The 22737-nt window shown below is 48.7% G+C and overlaps 2 protein-coding genes and 1 long non-coding RNA gene across 10 annotated transcripts in view; 1 reads left to right on the forward strand and 2 right to left on the reverse strand.

Moving 5' to 3' along the window:
* The window catches only part of CFAP57 (cilia and flagella associated protein 57), an 83378-nt gene extending 83067 nt beyond the window's left edge, over nt 1-311 (reverse strand). For 4 of the 8 annotated variants that reach the window (XR_007923667.3, XM_002715173.6, XM_089337428.1 and 1 more), the window contains exon 1: nt 127-263. The gene's annotated coding sequence lies outside the window, so the exon portion shown is untranslated. Of the gene's footprint in view, nt 1-126 lie in introns of all 8 variants that reach the window. The other 4 variants (XM_070076991.2, XM_008265423.5, XM_070076994.2 and 1 more) reach the window with 2 other exon arrangements.
* EBNA1BP2 (EBNA1 binding protein 2) lies at nt 258-8611 on the forward strand. Its single transcript, XM_002715694.6, has 9 exons — nt 258-551; nt 635-718; nt 870-1039; nt 1180-1303; nt 2153-2242; nt 4884-4959; nt 5204-5297; nt 8131-8293; nt 8419-8611. Exons 1-9 carry the CDS (start codon nt 486-488, stop codon nt 8467-8469), a joined length of 918 nt encoding a protein of 305 aa, XP_002715740.4. The 5' UTR covers nt 258-485; the 3' UTR covers nt 8470-8611.
* A 5209-nt stretch (nt 8612-13820) lies between these two features.
* Nucleotides 13821-22390, reverse strand: LOC138850432 (uncharacterized). The gene is made up of 2 exons (XR_011390178.2): nt 22268-22390; nt 13821-14579 (listed from the first exon to the last, which is right to left on the reverse strand). It is a non-coding gene; the product is annotated as an uncharacterized LOC138850432 (long non-coding RNA).
* Nucleotides 22391-22737: the final 347 nt, after the last annotated feature.

Raw genomic sequence — 22737 nt, forward strand, 5'->3', positions numbered from 1 at the left:
CACGCCCCACCCGCCCCCGGACCCTGCTCTCCCCTCGCGCTTCCCCGCCACCCCGCTCCTCTTCCCGTTTCCTTCGCTCCCTCGCGTTTTCCAACTTCTCCCCACGATCCAGGTACCCCCTCCCACCTGGCGCTTATCTCTGGGTCACCAGACCACGTGCCTCTCCAGAAGTCTCACCCCCGACTGATCGCACGCAACTCAGGCCCTTCCGAACGCGGAGCCGTTCCTATAGCAACGACGTACCGGAAGTACGAGCCAGCGACCGGAACAGGAAGTGCCGATCAAAGAAAAAAAAAAAAAAAAAAAAAAAGCCCGAGCCGAGAGTTGTGGGCGCTCCGGCCCTTCGAGCCCACGTGGAGCTGCGGTGTGAGAGGAGCGGGTGACGCCCTCAGCGGCAGCGGCAGGGACGCGCGTGGCCCTCGGCCAGCCGCGGGGGCCTCGAACATCCCGCTTCTTCGGCCCGCCTTAGGCGTGCGTGCTGCGGGATGGACACCCCCCCGCTCTCGGGGTCGGACTCGGATTCTGACGAGTCCCTGGTCACGGACCGGGAGGTAAGTGTCGGCCGAGCTCGCGGGGCTGGGAGCCGGAGCCGGCGCCTTGCCCGGCTGGTGCTGACCGCGGCTGTGTCCTGCAGTTGCAGGATGCGTTTTCCCAGGGGCTCCTGAAGCCAGGCCTCAATGTCGTGCTGGAGGGGCCGAAGAAGGCCGTCAACAACGTGGTGAGTCCGGAGCCGGCCCGGGGGCACTGGCGCTGTGTGTGGGGCCGAGTCGCGCCTGCCGGGGTGTCGGAGCTCAGCGCCCTGTCCGCCGGCCTGGGGAGGGACGACTTCAGGCTTCCCTCCTGACGACTTCAGTGGCTGAATTTCCTAGAATGGCCTGAAACAGTGTTTGGCCGAATTCAAGCGGGACCTGGAGTGGGTGGAGAGGCTCGACGTGACCCTGGGTCCGGTGCCGGAAGCCCCCGGACCGCAGCCAGCGCCTCCGAGCAAGGACCAAGGAGCCCTGAATCCGGAAGACGACTTCCAGCGGGAGATGAGTTTGTATGTTTGTTTTCAAGTGGGGGAGGGGCGGGGGGCCTTGTGCTGGAGCCTCAGGGAGAGGGGAAGGGAGTCAGACGCAGAGGCAGGGAGAGGGAATGGCAGGCCCCTCCGCCCCTGTCTCACTTTGTCTTCCATCTCAGCTACCGCCAGGCCCAGGCTGCAGTGCTCGCCGTGTTACCCCGCCTCCACCAGCTCAAAGTCCCTACCAAGAGGCCCACCGACTACTTTGCCGAAATGGCCAAGTCTGATCAGCAGATGCAAAAGGTAGACAGGGAAGTTTGTCTCTGGAAAGCCAAGGCTTTATCTCTTCTACAGATTGTTTACTTCCAGTCATGCCAGTCACCACCAATTAGATAAATGCAAGACTGGCATTTGGGAAAAGGACTGTAAGAAGTGTGGTCCCCAAGGTAAAGAGGGCCTTTTGCATTTCCTGGAATGGCCATGACGTGCTGTGTATAGAAGACAGCACATCTCTTGTCTTGCCATTACCAGTGAGGAGTGCTGTCACAGATGATGACTTTTCTCTGGGCCTGTTTTCTCTTCTGTGAAACTTAAGTTTGGTAGAACTTGGTTCTCACTTAACTTTGGGAGGGAGAGAATTGCTAACATCTAATCCAAGGTAAACTGAAATAGTTCTTTGGGCTTCATGCTGGATTTTAGGAGCTCTTGTAAGCCAGACACATCTGTACATTCATATGGACGGGTACCTACCCCTAACTGGAATGTGTGCGGTTGATGGAAGAGGCCAGGCACCTTCTTTGTCTGCTGGAGACTTTATCCTGTAGGTGGTGTTAGAGAAGGGCACGGAGGCTGCTTGCTGTTTACCCTCAGTCTGCAGACGGTAGAGAATGCTGGTGTTCTTTCTTGGGCTGCAAGTAGACTGTGTGCTGGAGTAAATGGCATTGACGAGAAGGTAACTTCCAGGCTGGAGTTCCACCGCTGACACTCTTTGGAACCTTGCACACTAAGTGCTTGTCCAGAAAGCGCTCCGTTGGAATAGGTGATTTACATGTTCTGCAGTTGGCAGAACTGGGAACGTGTTTCCTGTTGCTCGGCTTCCTTAGTGGTCACCCCACTTTCACACACATAAACTGACAACGTTTTTTGTTTTAGATTCGACTGAAGCTGCAGACTAAACAGGCTGCCATGGAGAAGTCTGAGAAGGCCAAGCAGCTGCGAGCGCTTCGGAAATACGGGAAGAAGGTGAGAGATACATGGGGACAGGGCGAGGCGGGGTGTTTGTCAGGTCCGATGGCTGTGGTCTGATCGAGTTCCATGCCCTGCATGCTTGATCATGGGCTTCCTGTGTCATGGTGGCGTGTGTGTGCTCGTATTTGTGAGCACAGTCTTACCTCAGCCCCAGGGCAGGCCCAGGACTCTGTGACAGCACATGAACCTCTCCTTCACCCTCTGGGCCAAAGCTTCCACATCTATGGAGGAAAGAGTTGGGGGTCAGATCAGTGGTGTCCAACCTGACCTCACAGCAAAACGCCCCGGGGGAATTTTGTTTCTGGGCTTCAGACTCTGGGAATTTGTGTGTATGTTTCTCTCATTCCCCCAAAAACTTACCAGGTGATGCTGATCTGTATCTTTGTGATTGATAGGCCTAGACGATTGTCAAGTTCTTGAAGGAATAATACTGTTACCCAGTCTGAGAGACAAAAAATAGCATTTGTGTGAATGACATTCTAATGTCATCCTGAGTTCTAACATAAAACCAGATCAAGCACACCATCAGAGCGTGCTTGGTTTTCCTTTTTTATTTTATGGGCTCCTAAAGAACACAGGAGTTAAGTGAGGATTGCAGGAAGAAATGAGCATGAGGAAGATCAGCATGAATCTTGGAACTTTGTTGGTGTTTTGGACATGAACACTGTGATGAGGCGTGGACGTTTCCACAATTGGGGTCACTTCCCTGATAGTTTTCAGCACAGAGTAGACTAGCATCTTGTCCCCTGTAAAAGGTTTGTTGTTTCTCTGATCTGAAGGTGAAAGGCTGAGATCATTGCAAAGATCCCAGCAGTCAGTTTAACACATTGTAATTTGTCAAAGCAAAGAAAATCTTTTTTAAGATTTCTTTATCTGGAATTCAGAGTTACAGAGAGTTACAGAGAGAGAGAGAGAGAGAGAGAGTTACAGAGAGAGTTACAGAGAGAGAGAGAGAGAGAGAGAGAAAGAGAGAAAGAGAAAGAGAGAGAGAAAGAGAGAAAGAGAGAAAGAGAGAAAGAGAGAAAGAGAGAGAGAGAGAGAGAAAGAAAGAAAGAAAGAAAGAAAGAAAGAAAGAAAGAAAGAAAGAAAGAAAGAAAGAAAGATTTCCCATCTGCTGGTTCACTCCCCAAATGGCCACAGAGGCTGGGGCTGGGCCAGGCTGAACCCAGGAGCCTGGAGCTCCACCTGAGTTTTGAGCCATCTTCTGCAGCTTTTCCTAGGCTATTAGCCAGGAGCTGGATCGAAAGTGGAGCAGCTGGGACATGAACCGGTGCCCGTATAGGATGCTGTGCCATAACTCCAGCCCCAGCTGTTTTTAATTTGGGGAAACCTTTAGGGCAGAGGTTCTCAACTTGGGGTGATTTAGTGCCTCAGGGAACATTTGTCACTGGAGACATTTTTGGTTGTCATACTGGGGAGGGGAGACTGCTACGGGGTTCTACTGGGTGGAGGCCAGGATGCTGCTGAGCAACCTCCAGTTCCCTGAACAGGCCTCTGCCCCGCAGAGAAGTATTCTGTACAGCATGCCAGCAGGGACGCGAGCCTGCCTGGAAGTTCACGGTGTCTTCTTCTGTCCTCAAAGCTTTGTTGTTTTTCCTGGGGAGGTTATTTCTTTTATTTTGATATTGTTATGCTTAGTAACATAATTGATGGGAAAAATTGGACATAGATCTAGACATGGTTTGATAGTTTTGTAGGCAGGGTTGCATAATGAGGTAAGAGTGCAAGCTGGGTATGAATCTGGAATCTGAACTTCTTCACTTTGTAACTGGGGCAAGTTACTTAAGTTCTCTGTGCTTCAGTGTAGGGGATACTTTTTTTTTTAAAGATCTATTTTAGGGGCTGGTGCTGTGGCTCACTTGGTTAGTCCTCCACCTGCGGTGCTGGCATCCCATATGGGCGCTGGGTTCTAGTCCCGGTTACTCCTCTTCCAGTCCAGCTCTCTGCTGTGGCTCAGGAGGGCAGTGGAGGATGGCCCAAGTGCTTGGGTTGCTGCACCCGCATGGGAGACCAGGAGGAAGCACCTGGCTCCTGGCTTCGGATCGGCATAGCTCCAGCCATAGTGGCCATTTGAGGGGTGAACCAACGGAAGGAAGACCTTTCTCTCTGTCTCTCCCTTTCACTGTCTAACTCTTATCTGTCAAATAAATAAATGAATAAAAATTTATTTTATTTATTTTGATAGAATTACAGAGAGAGAGAAAGAGAGATGTCTTCCATCCATTGGTTCACTCTCCAAATTGCCACACGGCCAGAACTGGGTCAGGTGGAAGCCAGGAGCTAGGAGCTTCTTCTGGGTCTCCCATGTGGGTACAGAAATCCAAGCACTTGAGCCATCTTCCTCTGCTTTCCCAGGTGCATTAGCAGGGAGCTGGATCAGAAGTAGAGCAGCCAGGATGTGAACTGGTGCCCATATGGGATGCTGGTGCAGCAGGTGGTGGCTTAACCCACTATGCCACAATGCCGGCCCTGGGGATAGTAATTTCAGCTTCACTGAATAATTGAGAAGATGAACTAAGAATATACTTAGAATGTAACAGTTATTTTCACATTGTGTTAATGTCATTATGAAAAGAATGGATATTTGTAGTAAAGGTTTGGAAGGGGTCTGAGTGTTTGTGTCTCCATATCACAGGTACAGACAGAGGTTCTTCAAAAGAGGCAGCAGGAGAAGGCACATATGATGAGTGCCATTAAGAAATATCAGAAAGGTCAGTATGTCTCTGCCAAGGATGTCAAGGAACGGGGGTACTGGGAACCACTGTTAATTTTAACACAGAGCTTTAAAGACGTCTCCATGGATCTTTAACTGTTGGACCAAAATTTTGGGAATGGTGTGGGTAGCAAGCTGTGTCTCTTAAAATCATTGTAGTAAGTACCAGCCTCATTCTTTAAGGTTTAAACTTTGCTTCTTTACAAATAATGGTGCTGACCAAAGTACTTTTTCACCCACAGGCTTCTCTGATAAGCTGGATTTCCTTGAAGGAGATCAGAAACCTGTTGCCAAGGGCACACAGGCAGGAGCTAAGGGCCGGCAGATGAAGAAGGGGTAAGAAGTTTGGGCATGGTTCCGTTCTGTGAGTGCCATGGGCCAGCGGTTGATGAGCGTAACTGCAGACCTCCAGCAGGAGCAGCCTCGGTTAAGAGAGTGGCTGTGACCAAGACCTAATGGTCCGTGTGGGGCCCTTTTAGCCATACCAGTCTTTGAAGATTGAAATAAGGTACTTTGTGGTGGGTGTTTGCTGCAGTGGGTAAGGTGCTGCCTGGGACGCTTACATCCCCTACCAGAGCGTCTGGGTGTGAATTCCTACTCCCCTTCCAATGCAGCTTCCTACCCTGCTTCCTGCTGGTGTAAACTCTGGGAGGGAGCATATGATCACTCACTATTCGACTCCCTGCCAACCAGGTTGGAGACCAAGAAGGAATTCCTGGCTCCTGGCTTTGGCCTGATCCAGTCATGGCTATTGTGGGCATTTTGGTAGTGAACCAGTGAATAGATGACCTCTTGCTCTTGCTCTGCCTTTCAAGTAAATTAAACTTAAAAAATAAAGCTCTTTAAGTATCTGGCACACTTCTAGTGAATGTTGAATCACTGTGATTGTGGCACCCTTGTGGTGGTTTAGAGAAGAGCTGGAGGGGTAGCTGCTGCCTGCTGCTCATGAGGAGGTAGCTTTGAGCAGGTCACTTGAACTTTCTAAAATACTGCTTATCTGCCAGCAGGAAGACAGAGTAGGTGCCCCACTGCAGTGTGAAGATGAGAAAGGACGATGTTGGCTATCATTGCTCCCTTCTGCATATTTACATGTCAGGCCTTGGAAGGTTGGGCATTTCCATTTAATACAGTAAATGCTATGACAGAAGCATTTAGGGAATAGTATGCAAGCACATTTTAGAAGTATCTATCTTAAGGGCTGCTGTTGGCACAGCAGGTTAAGCTGCTGCTTGCGATGCCCACATCCCATGTTGGATTGCTGGTTTGAGTCCTGGGAGCTCCCCTTCCGATCCAGCTTCCTGCTAATTGGAAGGCAGCAAAATTGCTTGGGTTCCTGCTGCCCACATGGGAGACCAGGATGGAGTTCTTGGCTCCTGGTCTCAGCCTGGCCCAGACCTGGCTTTCCTGGCCATTTGGGGAATGAACCAGCAGATGGAAGCTCTCTCTCCATCTCTCCTCTCTCTCTCTCTGTTGCTCTGTCTTTGAAGTAAATAAATCCTGAATAAAAGAAAAAAGGAATACTTGACACAGAACAGAGATGGCTTCATAAACTTAGCCTGAAGGATGAATAAGAATTAATCAGGCCGGCGCTGCGGCTCACTAGGCTAATCCTCCGCCTTGCGGTGCCGGATTCTGTCCTGGTTGCCCCTCTTCCAGGCCAGCTCTCTGCTGTGGCCAGGGAGTGCAGTGGAGGATGGCCCAAGTCCTTGGGCCCTGCACCCCATGGGAAACCAGGATAAGTACCTGGCTCCTGCCATCGGATCAGCGCGGTGCGCCGGCCACGGCGGCCATTGGCAGGTGAACCAATGGCAAAGGAAGACCTTTCTCTCTGTTTCTCTCTCTCACTGTCCACTCTGCCTGTTAGGAAAAAAAAAAAAAAGAATTAATCAGGTGGGCTGGCGCCGTGGCTCACTTGGCTAATCCTCTTCCTGTGGCGCCGGCACCCTGGGTTCTAGTCCTGATTGGGGCGCAGGGTACTAGTCCCAGTTGCTCCTCTTCCAGTCGAGCTCTGCTGTGGCCCAGGAAAGCAGTGGAGGATGGCCCAAGTGCTTGGGTCCCTGTTCCCGCATGGGAGACCAGGAGGAAACACCTAGCTCCTGGCTTCGGATCGGCGCAGCACCGGCCGTAGCGGCCATTAGGGGAGTGAACCAACAGAAGGAAGACCTTTCTCTCTGTCTCTCACTGTCTATAATTCTCTCTCTCTCTCTCTCTCTAACTCTGCCTGTCAAAATAAATAAATAAATAAATAAAAATAAAAGAATTAATCAGGAGAAGAGAAGCTAAGCTGGTTTGGGGAGGAAGAAGAATGTGAATGAGCAAAGGCATAGAAGTAAGACAGCAGGTGTGTGTGCATCACTGGGAATACAGTGCAAGGCAAGGAATGGAGAGATGTGGCTGGAGGGTCCTGGGCTGTTATTTGCCTGTTGAGGAGCATGGGTAGCTAGTGGGGAGACACACATGGGCTTTACTCACATTAATGAGCAGGCCATATTGATATTTTGAAGAAGATTACCATACTACTTATGTGGGTGATGGACTTGAGGGAAGCAGGGAAATTGGTTAGGATATTTTTACAAAAGTCCAGATGAGCAGTGACAATGACTTGAACCTGGTAATGAGGTAGGGAAGGGAAATTCATTGAAGAAATACCTCAGAGCTCAAAGAGGAAGACTCAGTGTGTGTCTAGAGAGTGCCTGCGAGCTCTCAGCATTGGGGGATGGTGTAGCCCCCCCTGCAGTGAGACCGGTCAGGGAAGAGGGAGACCATGTGGTTTTCGTATGCTGACTTTGAGGTTCCTCAGTTGGGATGGCAGGCTTTACAGTTTTTTACATTTGAATGTTAACTGCATATATATATATCCTTGAGAGGACCAGAAACAGTACAGGGTGGTTTGTTAAAATACAAGATTTGTTAAAAGACACAGGTTTCCAAAGATAGCTGCAAGCCACATGGTACAGGCAGATCCTTTTCTGCTTCTGGACTTGTTTCCCTGCCCTGGTGGTTAAGATCATGTGTAGGTGAGTTTGCTTGGGGAGGTTGTAGAGTAAGAACGTGGGTGACAGTAATGCCTAAGGGGTTTTACAGAAAGGAAACTGGGGCTCTCATTGGGTCATCAGATTCACCAGGATGTACTATGCAGTGAGTAACCTATGGGACCACGTTTTTGCAGGCCTAGTGCTAAGCGACGATATAAAAACCAGAAGTTTGGTTTTGGTGGAAAGAAGAAAGGCTCCAAGTGGAACACTCGTGAGAGCTACGATGATGTATCCAGCTTCCGGGCCAAAACAGCTCACGGCAAGGGCCTCAAGAGGCCTGGAAAGAAAGGGTCAAATGTAAGTGGGCCGGGGGCCCAGGCTGGGGCTGGCTCAGCCTCCTCTCCCTCTTCCCCTACCCTCTGTGCCCTCATACCCTGGGGAAGAAATGTGACTGACTAGATGTGGTGCTTTTTTCTCTGCAGAAGAGACCTGGAAAGAGAACAAGAGAGAAGATGAAGAGCAGAACACGCTAAACAGCATCTTTTGTACAGAGAACCAAGAAAAAGGGATGAAGCCTTATTTTCCTGATACAGTTGGGTCCCTTCTGTTTATTTTATTTTTTTGTTTGTTTGTTAAAAATACCTTTAATAAACTAAAGAAAAATTATTAAAGACACATATACCTATACCCTTGATTAAAGCCTCAGGACCAGGAGGCTGGCACTGTGGTGCAGTAAGTTAAGGGGCTGTTTGCCACATCAGGATCCCATATTGGAATGCCAGTTTGAGTTCCAGCCACTCTGCTTCTGGTCCAGCTTCCTGCTCATGCAACGGGGAAGGCTGCAGACAATGGTCCGAATACTTGGGCCCCTGCCACCCACGTGGGAGAGCTGGATGGAGTTCCTGGCTCTTGGCTTTGGCCTGGCATAGACCTGGCTGTTGTGGCCATTTGGGGAGTGGACCAGTGGATGGAAGGCCTTTCTCTGTCACTTTGCCTTTCAGATAAATAAATCTTAAAAAACACATCTCAGGACTAGAATGTTTAGAAATTACTTATAATATATGTTGTTGTAAGCATTGCTATGTATTGATGATAATTTAGAGTCCAAATTGCCTTTTATGATCGATGAAGCTTTAACTTAAAACCTTCCTCATGTCTTCCTCACTCTTTGAAATAGTTATAGCGCTATCAATCCCTTTATAGCTAGATGAATTATAATAAAATTTCCTGTGATCCAGCTATTGATTTTTCTTTTTTTTCTTTTAAAGATTTATTTATTTATCTGAAAGAGTTACACAGACAGAGGAGAGGCAGAGAGAGAGAGAGAGAAGTCTTCCTTCCGATGGTTCACTCCCCAACTGGCCACAACAGCTGGAGCTGGGCTGATCCAAAGCCAGGAGCCAGGAGCCTCCTCCGGGTCTCCCATGCGGGTGCAGGGGCCCAAAGATTTGGGCCATCTTATACTGCTTTCCCAGGCTATAGCAGAGAGCTGGATTGGAAGAGGAGCAGCTGGGACTAGAACAAGTGCCCATATGGGATGTCGGTACTTTAGGCCCCAGCTATTGATTTTTCTTGAGTCAATCTTTACCTTATATTTTTCTTCTTGTCTGATTTTCTTACTTTTTTCCAGATGCTTTACCATTTTATCTACCTTACAGTTTTCTTTGAGTCAAATATTGAACCCTTTCTGATAATTTCTAAGTTTATATTTTAGTTCTTTTGTGGGGAAGATTTTATTTTAAAAATTTAAAAAGTTATATTTGAGAGAAAAGGGAGCTCTCATCTGCTGTTTCACTCCCTAGATGCCTGTGATGATTAGGGCTGGGCTCAGGCCAAAGCTGGGAGCTGGAAACCCAATCTGGGTCTCCCACCTGAGTGGCAGAAGCCCAGTTACTGAGTCGTCTGCGTTGTTGGGAAGCTGGAATTGGAAGCCAGAGCTGGGTCTTGAACCCATACATTCCAATTGGGATGTGGGCATCTTCACCGTTAGACCAAACTCCTGTCCTTCTAATCACTTCATTGGATATTTTAGCTTTCATTTTACCTTTCAAGAGTTCTTTATTCTCCACTTTGTCCTTTTTTGTAACATTTTTACTCTTATTCTATAAATTCAGTATGTTTGCCATATTTCTGATGTGAATTTGACCTTTTTAATTTTTTTAGCCGTTTTCTTTTGTTCCCAACATGCTTCCTCAGCCTCCTGTGCATTTTGGCCTCCCTCTAGCAGTGGTGCATCACGGATGTTAACTGCTTGGCTCTGCTGCTTCCTTGTTTGACCTTAGGCAAGAGACTTTTTCTGTGCCATTTTATAACAAGGAAATGGAGTCCTCACAGGGCTTAGTAACTCACCCAGGGTTACACAGCTACTTAGCAACAGCTAGAATTCATACAGAGGTAAGCCTGGCTCTCTACCATGTTCTCAGGAACCAGGCTTAACAAAGGCTCTGAGTCCCATCTGATTTCTTGAGTTCTAGTCTGTATCTCTGGGTATTTCTTCCTTTGTCCTTGGGCTGCTGGTAAAGATTAACCTGGCTGAGAGAAGGTGTGAGTTAGGAAGGAGTCAGGCTATGAGACCAACCAATGTTCCTACGTCCTTTATTCTGGCCACACTGTCTCTTAGGGGCGCAGCTTCCTTACCTCTGAGGTTTCCCTATGCCTTGAGACAGGAATGTTTGGTCCCTCCACTCACCTTTAAACATATATGTTGAGGTCAAACTCTGGCAGGCAGAGTTCCGAGCCCAGGGCAGGGAGCACTGAGTGAAACACATGGGGACTTGGAGCCTTGGGTAGGGTGAGGCAGCCGTGGACAGAATATACAGGTGTGCCCATGCCAGTAGACCCCACAGTGCAGACAGTGATACAAACTGAGGAAGGGAGTAGGCAAGGAGTGTGTGAGTGCAAGGGTGGCTGCTTTAGATAGAAGGCAGCTGAATGGCAGGCAGGGACCAGCAGTGGGAAGAGGCAAAGCGCCCAGCAGACAGCAGAAGCCAAGGAGCTGGGGCATGAGGGGGCTGGGCCACTGAATGGGACAGATGGGAAGATTCTAAGATGTGAGGTCAGGTCCCTCTGTATTGAAGTGGTTCTGGCTGCCAGCACCAGGTTTATCTGTAGCCTCACAGCAGCTGTGCCCTATCAGGTTGTTACTTGAGAGAGGCAGCTTGCTAAGAGAAGTTGAGCTTTGTAGTCAGCCACTCCTGGCCCTGCCACTCACACTAGCTCATCAGGTGGCTACACATCTCTGTCACTCATCCGTCAAATGGGAGCGTGTCACCTCAGCAAGATGACTGAGAATGGGAAGAAGGAATCTGAATTGAAGGGTGGCATTGCATTTTATGCATCCTTCTACAAGGTAGATGGCATTGAACTCCTGCCTGGCTCTGTAGGCCCTTGTCACTGGCTGTTTCGGATTGCTACCAGTGCCCTACCTGTACCCCAGCTCTACCTAAGAGAGGACCTACTAATCAGCACCCGACTTCTTTGTGTTCTGATAGTCTATTCTGTCTCCTTCACTACCCCTACTTCCCACCCTTCCTCCCCTCACTCGACTCTAGGGAGGTGAGGGGAGAAGGGCTTACAGAAAGAATTAGGCTTTGCACCAAATATCTTTGTGCTTCATTTCCAATGTTGCCCCCTCTCAACTTCTAAAGTGTGGCCATGCCAGAGTACTCAACAGTTCTCAGGCTGTGCTATTTTTCATTACATTTCCATATAACTCACCTGACCTTCACCTCATCCTGTGATCACCTCTTCCAGGAAGCCTTTCCAGAGCTCCACTCCCTGACTTAAGCACCTGTTGTCTCTGCTGTCGCCACACTAATCTATACTTGACTTATAAGTCTCTTTATCTTCTCTTTCACAGTGCTCTGAGAACCCTCACCAGCCCCATCCTAGTGACTATCACATAGTAACAATCATATTAACTGAGTACCATATATCAGATAGTGATCTTGGCACTTGTATTAATTTGATCCTTGTAACTGAGAAATGGGCCCTAAGCAGTTACAAGGTCACAAAGTCACAAGGTCAATGAGTAGAACTAGGATTTGAACTCAGTATGACTCCTGAACTTGTCCTAACACCTAAATGTTTGAGGGAGGAATGGACCCATTAGGAATACTTCTGTTAACACTGAAAATGTGTCTTGTAAACTTGGGTGGCCTGAGCCCAGGTTACAGGATCAAAGTCTAGGATCTTGATGCTCGTCACAGCACACATTAGCTGGAGAGCTCTTCCCGCCTGGCTGTGCTGTCTTCACTGGATCCTCAGTGCCCAGGGCTTACTACCTGCAGGTTCCTCCAGGTTGCTGTGTCCAGGAACAGGCTTTCTGGCTACTGTGAACTCGAGGTGCAGCATCATAGATCATGTTAAACACTGACTCTGCCCTCTCTGAGGAGCATCTTAGGCCTGGCATCCATTCAGCACTTACTGAATACCTGGCACATGCCTGGTGTTTTATGTCTGCCAGGGAGCAAAGCTGGCTGTTTGCTTAGGCACTTGAACCTCCTAGCAGGAGCAGCACTCTCCAGTATGTTGCCTGCAGGTTGGACTCAACCCAGCTTAGATGCAACTAGACATTAGTTTTTCCTCCTGAAATTAGTGGGTGGGGGCTACAAGGTAAACTGAGTTAGAAGTAAGATGAAGCCTTACATTTTTGCTACATAGGTGCCAGGCTACACTGGACTTAATGAGGCCCAGTATCTGGGGGAGAGGTTCAGGAGGACAAAAGTGGGAAGTGTCATGATATATTTAGGGAATCAATTTATTTAGCAAAAGCAGGAAGAAAAGGAGCATGTGTGGGTGCCCTGAGCAATGGCTGATACAGAACAGATACTAAATATGTCTTAGGGCATCTGGGTGGGAGGGGGGAGAGAAGCACAGGATGAAGCTGGGTGGGAAACAGCGAGATCCTAAGGGGCCTGGGGTTGTCTACTGACTTACACTTCAACTCAGAAACGTGGTGGTGGTGGTGGTGGTGGTGGTGGGATGGTTGCCATGATGAAATGTAGGGGATGGGTAGAGAGGCCAGTTTGGAGGGAGAATGGTTGGGAGTCCATGATACCAATCTAGGCCCAAGTGATTGGGCTCTGCTGTGGCTTCAGGAATGAGAATGGATTGAGGGGCATAGCAGTGGTGCAGGGGATGGGTTGGCGGGAGCAGTTTGTAGGAGAGAAGAGTGGTTGGGAGCCCACTCCAGGCAGGAGAGAGTAGGGCCTGCTGCGGCTTCAGGACTGGGGACAGAGAGGACAAGGCAGGGGCTACTTGCAGGGTGGACTTGAGTCGAGGTGGAGATCATTCCCATGTGTGGAGGTGGGAACTAGGAAAGGTCAGGTGAGACGGATGCCGAGGAGGGATAAATAGGACTTGAGAATACTTCAAGTGTGTGGAGGGAGGGAGGGAGGGGTGTTGAGGGGGACTCCTGGGCTCCAGCTTGGGACTGTGGTGCCTTCTGCTGAGTAGGATGTTTTGGGGGAGCAGGGGTGGGGAAGAGGGAGCTGAATGAACCCAGCTTTCCAACTGGTGAGTGTGAGACCCTTCTGGGATGAGCAGAGGTGGGTGACATGGGGTGTGGAGCTTGGCGTGAGGCCCTGTGGCATTCAGGGGGATCTGCTGTTTCAGGACCAGATGAAACCGCACTAGGAATGAGCAGCTGACAAGGGTGGGGTAGGGCTGCACTATCGGGGAGCACCGTGGGCTGAGCATAAGTCTGAAAAAGCAGTTTGATGATTAAGAAGACAGCAAATACAGAAACAGAATAAAAATGCTGTAAAATGTGTTTCAAAATAAAAATTATATAAAGCTTTTCAATTATTTTATAATACTATTTCATTGTGATGTGGCTTTTTTTTTAAACTGCATTACAAATTATTTCAAATGGCAAAGAAAGTTTTATAATTTTTTTAAGATTTATTTTTAGTTATTTGAAAGAGTTACAGAGAGAGAGTTCTTCCCATCCGCTGGTTCATTCCCCAAATGACCTCAACAGCTGGAGCTGAGCCGATCCAAAGCCAGAATCCAGGAGCTGCTTCCAGGTCTCCCACGTGGATGGATACAGGGGCCCAAGCACTTGGGCCATCTTCCCCAGGCATGTTAATTAGCACGGATCTGTATTGGAAGTGGAACAGCTGAGACTTGAACTGGCACCCATATGGGATGCTGGTGCTGCAGGCTGGGTCTTTAACTCACCATGCCACAGTGCTGGCCCCAGCTTTATGCATCTTTCAAAATGAAAATTCAAAAGTCTTAAGAGTTAAGCAATAAGTCCTCAATATCATAAAGCTTTTTATTGCAGTAAAGCAGTGGTAACATTGACCGTTGAGAAAATGTCTCAGAGTTCAAACCACAGTCTGGATCCTCTCTGATCCAAGTTTTACCTTGCCCAGTACACGTCTGGCCAGTTTTAAGATAAAATCCTTTGGCCATGATGTCCTCAAGTCCTCCACTCTCCCTGTCCATCTGCTGTGGCTGTGGCAGTCTCACAGTGGTTGTCCTTTTCGTTAATGGTTTGCATGTAGCCATTGGAGCCCATTTTGGACCCCAGTTGTTCATTTGAGGTGTTCAAATGTGGAGGTGCTGATCACCAGAACATCATTCCCGAGGTCTCTGCTGTCGTGTCTACGTCACAATGAAGGCCTGATTTATAGGACTGGAAGGAAACATGACCTGTATCAACAGCAACACACACTGGACCCAGGTGGCCATGGACTTCCTAAGGTCCTTCTCCTGCCCAAGGACGGCCACAAAGCAAGTGTCATTAGCAACACAATACTCAGGCCATTCCTCCATGTGGTTGGCATTCCTCGAACTCTAGGCCTCTGTTTTCCATAGTACACTTGAAGGCATAATCAATCCGCTCTGCCCTGAGGCAGAGAGCAGTCCACAAGGTTCTGGATTGGTGGGACAAATTCCCTAGTTTTCTGGAACATCTCTTCTAGGGCACCAGTTGAACTAAAAGCCCAAGAAGGGTGACACTGATGCTAATTTGTCACAGGAGTCACATAGCCTTTGAAACTCCACAGATTTGGGGACACAAAGCAGCAGAGGTTCTCAAAACACTACCCTCCCCCTCTTCTATTTCTGCTTTTGAAAACCTTTCATCACCTTTCTGAATTTGCCACTGGTCATGTTGCCAGAGGAATTCACTCCTGGAAGCTGTACTTCCCATTAGGCAGCTCAATAGCTTTCATATTCTCCCATGCAACTCTCCTTCACCCTTTTTCATTAAACCAAATACATCTCCTGGGCATTGGCTTCCTCTGGTACCACTGTGCATCTAAATTTTGGAATAGCTGAGGCTGTTCCCAAGCAAGGGCAGCCAGGACAATAAAGAACTCATGGGTCAAAAACCCGGGGTGGCTGTGGTTGTGCAGGTGCACTGCATAACCAGGTACTTGGAGGTCACTGAGGGACAAGGCTCTTGAGTGTCTGTTTTAATATAGCTAATGTCTGATGTGATCTGGGGGTGAGACCCCTCCAAACACACATGGTGTCAAGTGTCTGTAAGGGGTATTAGAGAAGCTTCCCTCTCCAGGGGTCCAATCTACTCATCCACCTGACAGCCTTGACAGCTCCTATTTCCTGGTGTGTCTTCCAGCATCTCATTATTGTAGTTGTTGAGGTTGCTGGCCTTGGGTCATCTCCAAGTAATAGTCCCACAGTATCCAGAGGCAACAGTGTACACTGCTGTTCCCAGGACATGCTGTCTTCTGCTGTCTCCAGGCAAAGGTGTCCCTGAGGTACAGAGCTACCCTCCTGGGTCCCTCAAAATCTGTCCCAAGCAAATGCCATGGATCCATCGTTAACTTGGCTTCCTACTCTCAGGATCCTGTTTCTGACTCTGCCCACTTCCTGTGCTGGACTCTACTATATCAGTTTCTTTGCAGTTTACCTAGGTCTAGAAGTAGCCCCTGGGTACAGCCATAAAAAACTTTCTGTCAACAGTCGGCCATGGAGGTAATGGACTGAAGAATGGCCTTCATGTGGACCAATGGTCCCCAAAAGGAGATTTTGGAAGGATCCAGAAATATAAGCCACATTAAAGCAGATGCCAACTTCAAAACTATTCTTTGTGTGCCTTACACGCAAACACAGGGGATTTCATACGTGAGAAAGCATACTGACCAACATGTCACCATTGTGGTCATACATACAGAGTAACCCTCTCCCATCAAAAACACACTGAGGATTTAATACTTGCTGCTTTCATTTTGCATGGTGATAAAATTCATGTGATAGGAAATGTCCTATCTTAGCCACATTGAGCCGTATAGTTCAGAAGGGCTAAGTGTATTTAGTGTGTGAAACCAACGTCCAGAAGTTTTTCATACCCAGCAAGTATAACCACCTCCCTCATTCTGGCCCCTGGCTACCCCCATTTTCCTTACTGTTTCTGTGCTCCACATGTATTTTAGTATATTATGTATTTTAAAAGAAACACAAGCAGACCTGGTACAGAGAGGAAACAGGCCTGGCTTTAATAATCATCTAAACACAGTGACCGTGAAACCTATGCTCCCCTTTTCCCCTTTGTCTTTCATTCTCCTATTCAGTCAGGACCAGTGTATTTCAGGGTGTGTTTATACCAAGGAGAAACAAAGTGGAAAATGATAGTTGTGTGCACATCTTTGCAGTTCCCTATTTCATGGTTCCTTGCTTTACAGGCCCTCCCTGGCCTGGAAGGCTCTTGCCCCCTGCTCTGTCTGGGAACATCTAGCTAAAGAGTAAGGAAGCTCAGATGCTGTTTCTCAAAATCCGTACTGGATTCTGCAGCCTCCAGTCCTCTTTTCCACGGACCACTGGGGCCATGTTCTACCCCTAATCCTACCTCTCCATTCCAGCACAGGACTTTTCCACCTCAGCTTCTCTGGGTTCAGTGTAGGAACTAAACTACCTGTTACCAGACTCCCCAAGAAAGAGTTCAGTGTAATATCACAGACCCAGTGGGACTCAGCCTGATGATCAATTGGGCCAACCATGTCCTGAAAAAAATTTTGCAAGGAGTCAACGGTTTCTCTTACTTTCAGCAGAACATCAGATTCAAAACCATCTTTTCTTCTGTCTTCTTGTTTCTCTCTCTCTCTCTCTCTCTCTCACACACACACACACACATGCCTGGGGATTTCCTGGTTTTTAGGTTTTTTTGAAAAATATCTTTTTAATTAATTAATTTGAATGGTAGAGTTACAGTGAGGCAGAGGCAGAGGCAGAGGCAGAGAGAGGAGAGGGGAGGGGAGGGGAGGGGAGGGGAGGGGAGGGGAGGGGAGTTCTTCCAGCTACTGGTTCACTCCCCAAAATGGCCACAACAGCTAGAGCTGGGCCAATCTGAAGCCAGGAGCCAGGAGCTTCCTTCAGGTCTTCCACGTGGGTACAGGGACTCAAGTGCTTAGGCCATTTTCTGCTGCTTTCCCAGGCACATTAAGCAGGGAGCTGGATCAGAAGTGGAGCAGCTGGGACTTGAACCAGCACCCATATGGGATGCAGCACTGTATGTCTAATTTTATCAATTCTAATAGATCTTTCATAGTTCTGCAACCTGAAATCATGCCTCTATGTATGAGATTTCCATATCTGGAGGTACTCCTGTAGGCGTTATACATTTAACCTTCTTTGTTGTTTGTACCTCAAAGAGAGCCTTATATTGTTGCTGTTACATACCATCCTCAAAATTGCTAAACATCTTACATTTTTCTGTGCTTGTGTAAGATCGTTCCTTCCCGAGTTGTCTCAATTTGGCAGCACCTAAGTATGGTGGATCTCTTTCCACACTACTGCTGTACAGTCCCAGAAGGATAACTCTCGGCTGGGTGTAAAATAGTTACTTCTTTGAGTTTGTGGTTAAATGCTGGATTCTCTGCAAGTGAGTTAAGTTGCACCATTTCATCACCCAGCAAGGAGTGTTGGCACCTTGTTTCCATGAATACAAGAGCCTGTCTGCACCTGCAGTTTGCCCTTCACAGAAGTCTGTCCTGATCTTTTGCATTTCAGGTCTAACACACTGCTTCTCCTCCCTCCCTCCCTCCCACCCTTCTTTCTCTTTCTCTTTTTCTTTTTTAGATTTATTCATTTGAAAGGCAGAGTTACTGAGAGAGAGGGTTGTGCATCTGCTGGTTCTCCCCAGATGACCACAATGGTGAGGGCTGGGCCAGGTGGAAGCCAGGAACCTGGAACTCCTTTCATGTGTCTTACGTGAGTGGCAGAGGCCCAAGCACTCCGGCCATCTTCAGCTGTTTTCCCAGGCCCATTAGCAGGGAGCTGGATCGTAACTGGAGAAATAGGACCTGGTGCTCAAATTGGATGCTCAAATGGGTTCCCAGAGGAGGCTTAACCTGCTGTGCCTCAATCCCGGCCCTGATACCTTCTGCTTCCACTTATTTCTTGTGGTTATCCTATACCATGATTCCAGTACATAATTCTACTAATGATGACTGCTCTGGATTGATAAAGTCTCCCCAAGGATCATCATAGTCCTCTGGGTCCTAGGGTTGGGGGTTCCTTGGTCTATCATTTATAGTACCAGCAGACTTAACCTTTATTAGCACTTTAAATGCTAACTCTGTGCCCTTGTGTCTATCCCTGTCTGAGAGGTACACTGCATTAATAAGGCTTGGAATTCCTCTCTGGGTGCTCTGACAACTAAGGGTTTTACATTCCTAGGATCCCTTAAATCTGTTCTAATATCCTCCAGAGTACAAGAAGGTATTTGTTCTCTGAGATCGAATCCAGCATTATACCAGAGGCTTTCCACAGAAAAGACTGTACTAGGTCATCTCCTTCTCTCACATGTCTAGTTAATTTTTCTATCTAAAGCCCCTATTACTCAATTTTAGGAGCAATTACATATAATTTTCTATACACTACTGGTAGATTTTCCCACAAAAGTCACGAGTATTTACAAATGCTATTCATTAACTCTGCCTCTTGCTTTTCTACATATTCACACACCATTTTTGCCCAACTTGTTGTCATGTACTGTTGTGTTATCCAGTCTCTGAGATGGCACTCTCTCGATTGCACCAAATGGTTTACTAATTTGTAAAAATTTAATTGTGGAGACACAACATTTTTAAATTTTTAAAATTTATTTTCAATATTTTATTTATTTATTTATTTGAAAGGCAGAGCTACAAGCAGAGAGAGGGAGAGACAGAGAGGTCTGCCATCCACTGGTTCATTCCCCAGATGGCTGCAGTGGCCAGAGCTAAGACGAAGCCAGGAGAAAGGAGCTTCTTCAGGGTCTCCCACATGGGTGCAGGGGCTCAGGCACTTGGGCCATCTTCTACTGCTTTCCCAGGCCATAGCAGGGAGCTGGATTGGAAGAGCAGCTGGGACATGAACCGGCACCCTTATGGGATGCCAGTGCCACAGGTGGAGGCTTACTCTGCTGTGCCACAGCACCAACCCTAACACAACATTTTAATTAATTTTGAAAGTACTGAAATAAGAAGTCAACTTGGCCAATTGTTGGCACTGCCAATTACGTCGATTGTCATAAGCAGCAGACTTTACTGGTTACCCATTGTGTCTTTCCACAATGCCTTGCTTTCTTGATCATTCCAATCAAATCAGCAACAGGAGTCACAGGCCTGAAGGACCCGAAGAACCCAAGAGTGTGCATCGTGGTAGCAGGAAGCATAAGCAAGCTTGTACACTGGAAAAGGTTTGCAAAAAGGGTTTAGCACTCTTCAGGAGTACTGCGGCTCTGAATTCCAACCTCTCTGACAGCATTCCCACAGTGGGAATCTAGCAGGCTTATTTCCATATAAACGATGGCTTATGCTACTTACACTTATCTTGCCTTAAACTGAACTTAGTTGGTCCCAGAGATGTTTGTGCATGCAAAGAATGGTGAATTTATCTTTAATATTCTAAAACAAAAACCAAGCAAAACAAAAGGATGGACAAACACTTAGCACGGGTTTCTGGGAGTTACAAAACATAGATCTTGGTCTTCACTAATAATAAGCCTTAGAAATGGAGTTATTTTTGAGCATCTTTAGTTTTCTGCTTATAAAAACAACCTACATATATTCTCAATACTTGCTTCATTTGGGTTTCTGTTTTACTTAGAGTTATTCAGAAGAAACTGAGCGATAACTTTACAACCTCGTTAGCATTTGTGCTGGCAGTGTGTGGTTGGACCCACCAGTGTTTGTAAACCTAGATCTACACTGGCAGACCTCACAATCTTATTTAGAAGCTCTTGGCTTACATTTCTTTAAGCCATTTAACCGAAGTCTCTACTCATGCAAAATGACCCCACCCTCAAAATTCCTTATTTTAGCAAGTGCCTAAAATTTTACAAGACTTTGCAGCCTGAATATTTGTCATACCTTAAAACTGTAAATGAGATAACTCTAAGAGAGAGGTGGAAAAAAACCTGACGTTAAGACTGCCTAAATTAGGGCAGGTGTTTGGCACAGGAGTTAGATACCCTCATCCCATGTTGGAGCCTCTAGGCTGAAGTCCTGGCTCTGCTCCAGATTCCAGCATTCCTGTTAATGGGCACCCTGGGAGGCAGTGGATGTGGCTCAAGTGCTTGGGTCTATGCCACCCATGTGGGAGGCCTGGACTGAGTTCCGGTCTCTTGGCTTCAGCCTGGCTAGCCGCAGCAGTTGTGGGCATCTGAGGAATTAACTCGCAGAAGAAATCACTCTGTCTCTGTCTTGCTGCCTTTCAAATAGAAAAATGAAAATAAATTTTTAAGACTGCCTAATTACAAAATAATGAAATGTAATTATATTGTGGGAAATGTCTGAATTATTTTACCAATGTCTTATTCATGTAATTTCTATGTTCATTTCCCAACTGTAGTAAATAATAGTACACTGGAATACAGGAAACTAAACTGGCTATATTCAATAGCAGTGTCGCACAGCAATGCTGCTATAATGCAGTTTGCCACTGTTTAGAGAACCAGAGCTAACAGTGAAGTGCTTGTGAAGTACGATGTACAGAGCTGGGAGGAGATCACCGTTAGTCCTACCTGTGCACACAGTCACTAAGCTACGCTGTACTTACACACTGCCATGTGATCTGGACCTGCACACGAGACACAGCTGCTCCCTATTACAGAGCGCACTGTCCCAGCAGGTGCCGTAGCCCGGTCGTCTCCATCAACCTTCTCTGCAAAATACGGAACACGCTGCTCTTGGAATACATCCGAGTCACCAAAAGCAAACGGCAGAGACAACACCGAATGGGGTTTTGGCACGGGAGGAGCAAAGAAGCCATCAATACAAAATGATCAGCTGAGAGAGTCTTCCCAGTGTCGACCTGCCCACACTAATCCAGATCTCTTTACAAGAAGAAACTGCCAGCAAGCAGAGACTCCGCGATCCCGCCCGGCTGTCTCTCCGTGAACCTCCTCACTGAACTACCCGAGCTTTGCAATGCTCTCCGCGCCGAAAGACACCACGACAGCTTCCTACCACTGGGCATTCCTGCCACGGAGAGAGAACTCCAGGCCAGGTGTGTGCGCGTGTTAACAGTCTGTAGAGTGACCGGTACGCGTTGGGGCAGGGAACAGCAGCGTGTCCGGGAGAACGCGGTTCCCTTCCCCAGGAACACACAGGCAGCCGCGGAGAGAAGACCCTCAGAACGCCGAGCATCCAGACGCCAGGCAGCAACCCCAGCGTTCTCCAGGCTCGCCAAGTTCCTTCGAAAACACACAGGGCTGGCGCCGCGGCTCACTAGGCTAATCCTCCGCCTAGCGGCGCCGGCACACCAGGTTCTAATCCCGGTCGGGGCACCGGATTCTGTCCCGGTTGCCCCTCTTCCAGGCCAGCTCTCTGCTGTGGCCCGGGAGTGCAGTGGAGGATGGCCCAAGTGCTTGGGCCCTGCACCCCATGGGAGACCAGGAGAAGCACCTGGCTCCTGCCTTCGGATCAGCGCGGTGCGCAGCCGCAGCGCGCCGGCCGAGGCGGCCATTGGAGGGTGAACTAACGGAAAAAGGAAGACCTTTCTCTCTCTCTCTCTGTCCACTCTGTCTGGAAAAAAAAAAAAAAAAAAAAAAAAAAAAAAGAAAGAAAGAAAAAAAACACACAGGCAAGGAGCCCACGGCCCGGGCTCTTGGGGCACACACAGGCCGGCGGGGCGGTCCCGGGCTTGCTGAGGAAACCTGCCCTGCTCTGGGGCGGGGGGCGCGAGCTCAGCCTCCCCGCTGGCTCCGGCTCGGCGGAAACGCCCGGCCTTCGGGCCCGCAGCTCCCAACAGCCGGGGCCCGGGTGCGCGGCGCTCCAGGGCGGACAGAGCGGCGGTACCGCCTCGGGGCTGAGGGACTGTTCTGGCGTCGCCGCGCCTGCGCAGGCCGCCCCACTGGCTCTCGGTGACACTCACCAGTCCCGCGTGCGCTGGAGCCCGGCGGCTCCCTGCCGCTGTGCGGGTCCGGATCCCTCCAGTCCGCGACCCGGGCGGCCTCCTCCTCGGGGTGACTCCACGTGCGAAGAAGCCTGGCCGCCAGCCAGCCCCACGCAGGCCCCGCCTCCCGCCCCGCCTCCTCGCGACGTGACCAGCCACCGCCTGGAAAGGCGGGCGAGAAGGCGGTCCAGGCCCTGGGCTCCAGACGCTGAACCTGCGGCCGCCTCGCCGCCGCCCTCAACTTGCCTCTTTGTAGCCCATCTGGGAGGAGAGTTCTGCCAGTGCAGGAAGTAAAATGGTCAGGATTTGCCCACAGGCTGCCCCCTCTGAAAGCTGGATCCCTACTAATCTCTTTTTAAAATCTTCCACCGGGTGGGTCACTCCCCAGATGCCCAGATTAGCCAGGGGTGGGCCAAGCTGAAGCCAGTAGTCCGGAGCTCTATCCACGT

The sequence above is a fragment of the Oryctolagus cuniculus genome, chromosome 7, assembly GCF_051225735.1.
Source record: "Oryctolagus cuniculus isolate XC-2025 breed Fujian yellow rabbit chromosome 7, ASM5122573v1, whole genome shotgun sequence".
In the NCBI taxonomy this organism is placed as follows: Eukaryota; Metazoa; Chordata; class Mammalia; order Lagomorpha; family Leporidae; genus Oryctolagus; species Oryctolagus cuniculus.

Coding starts and splice junctions, on each gene's coding strand:
- EBNA1BP2 (XM_002715694.6), top strand. CDS start 486: ATGGACACCCCCCCGCTCTCGGGGTCGGACTCGGATTCTGACGAGTCC. Junction 1,040..1,179: donor TTCCAGCGGGAGATGAGTTT/GTATGTTTGTTT, acceptor CTTCCATCTCAG/CTACCGCCAGGCCCAGGCTG. Junction 5,298..8,130: donor GGCCGGCAGATGAAGAAGGG/GTAAGAAGTTTG, acceptor ACGTTTTTGCAG/GCCTAGTGCTAAGCGACGAT.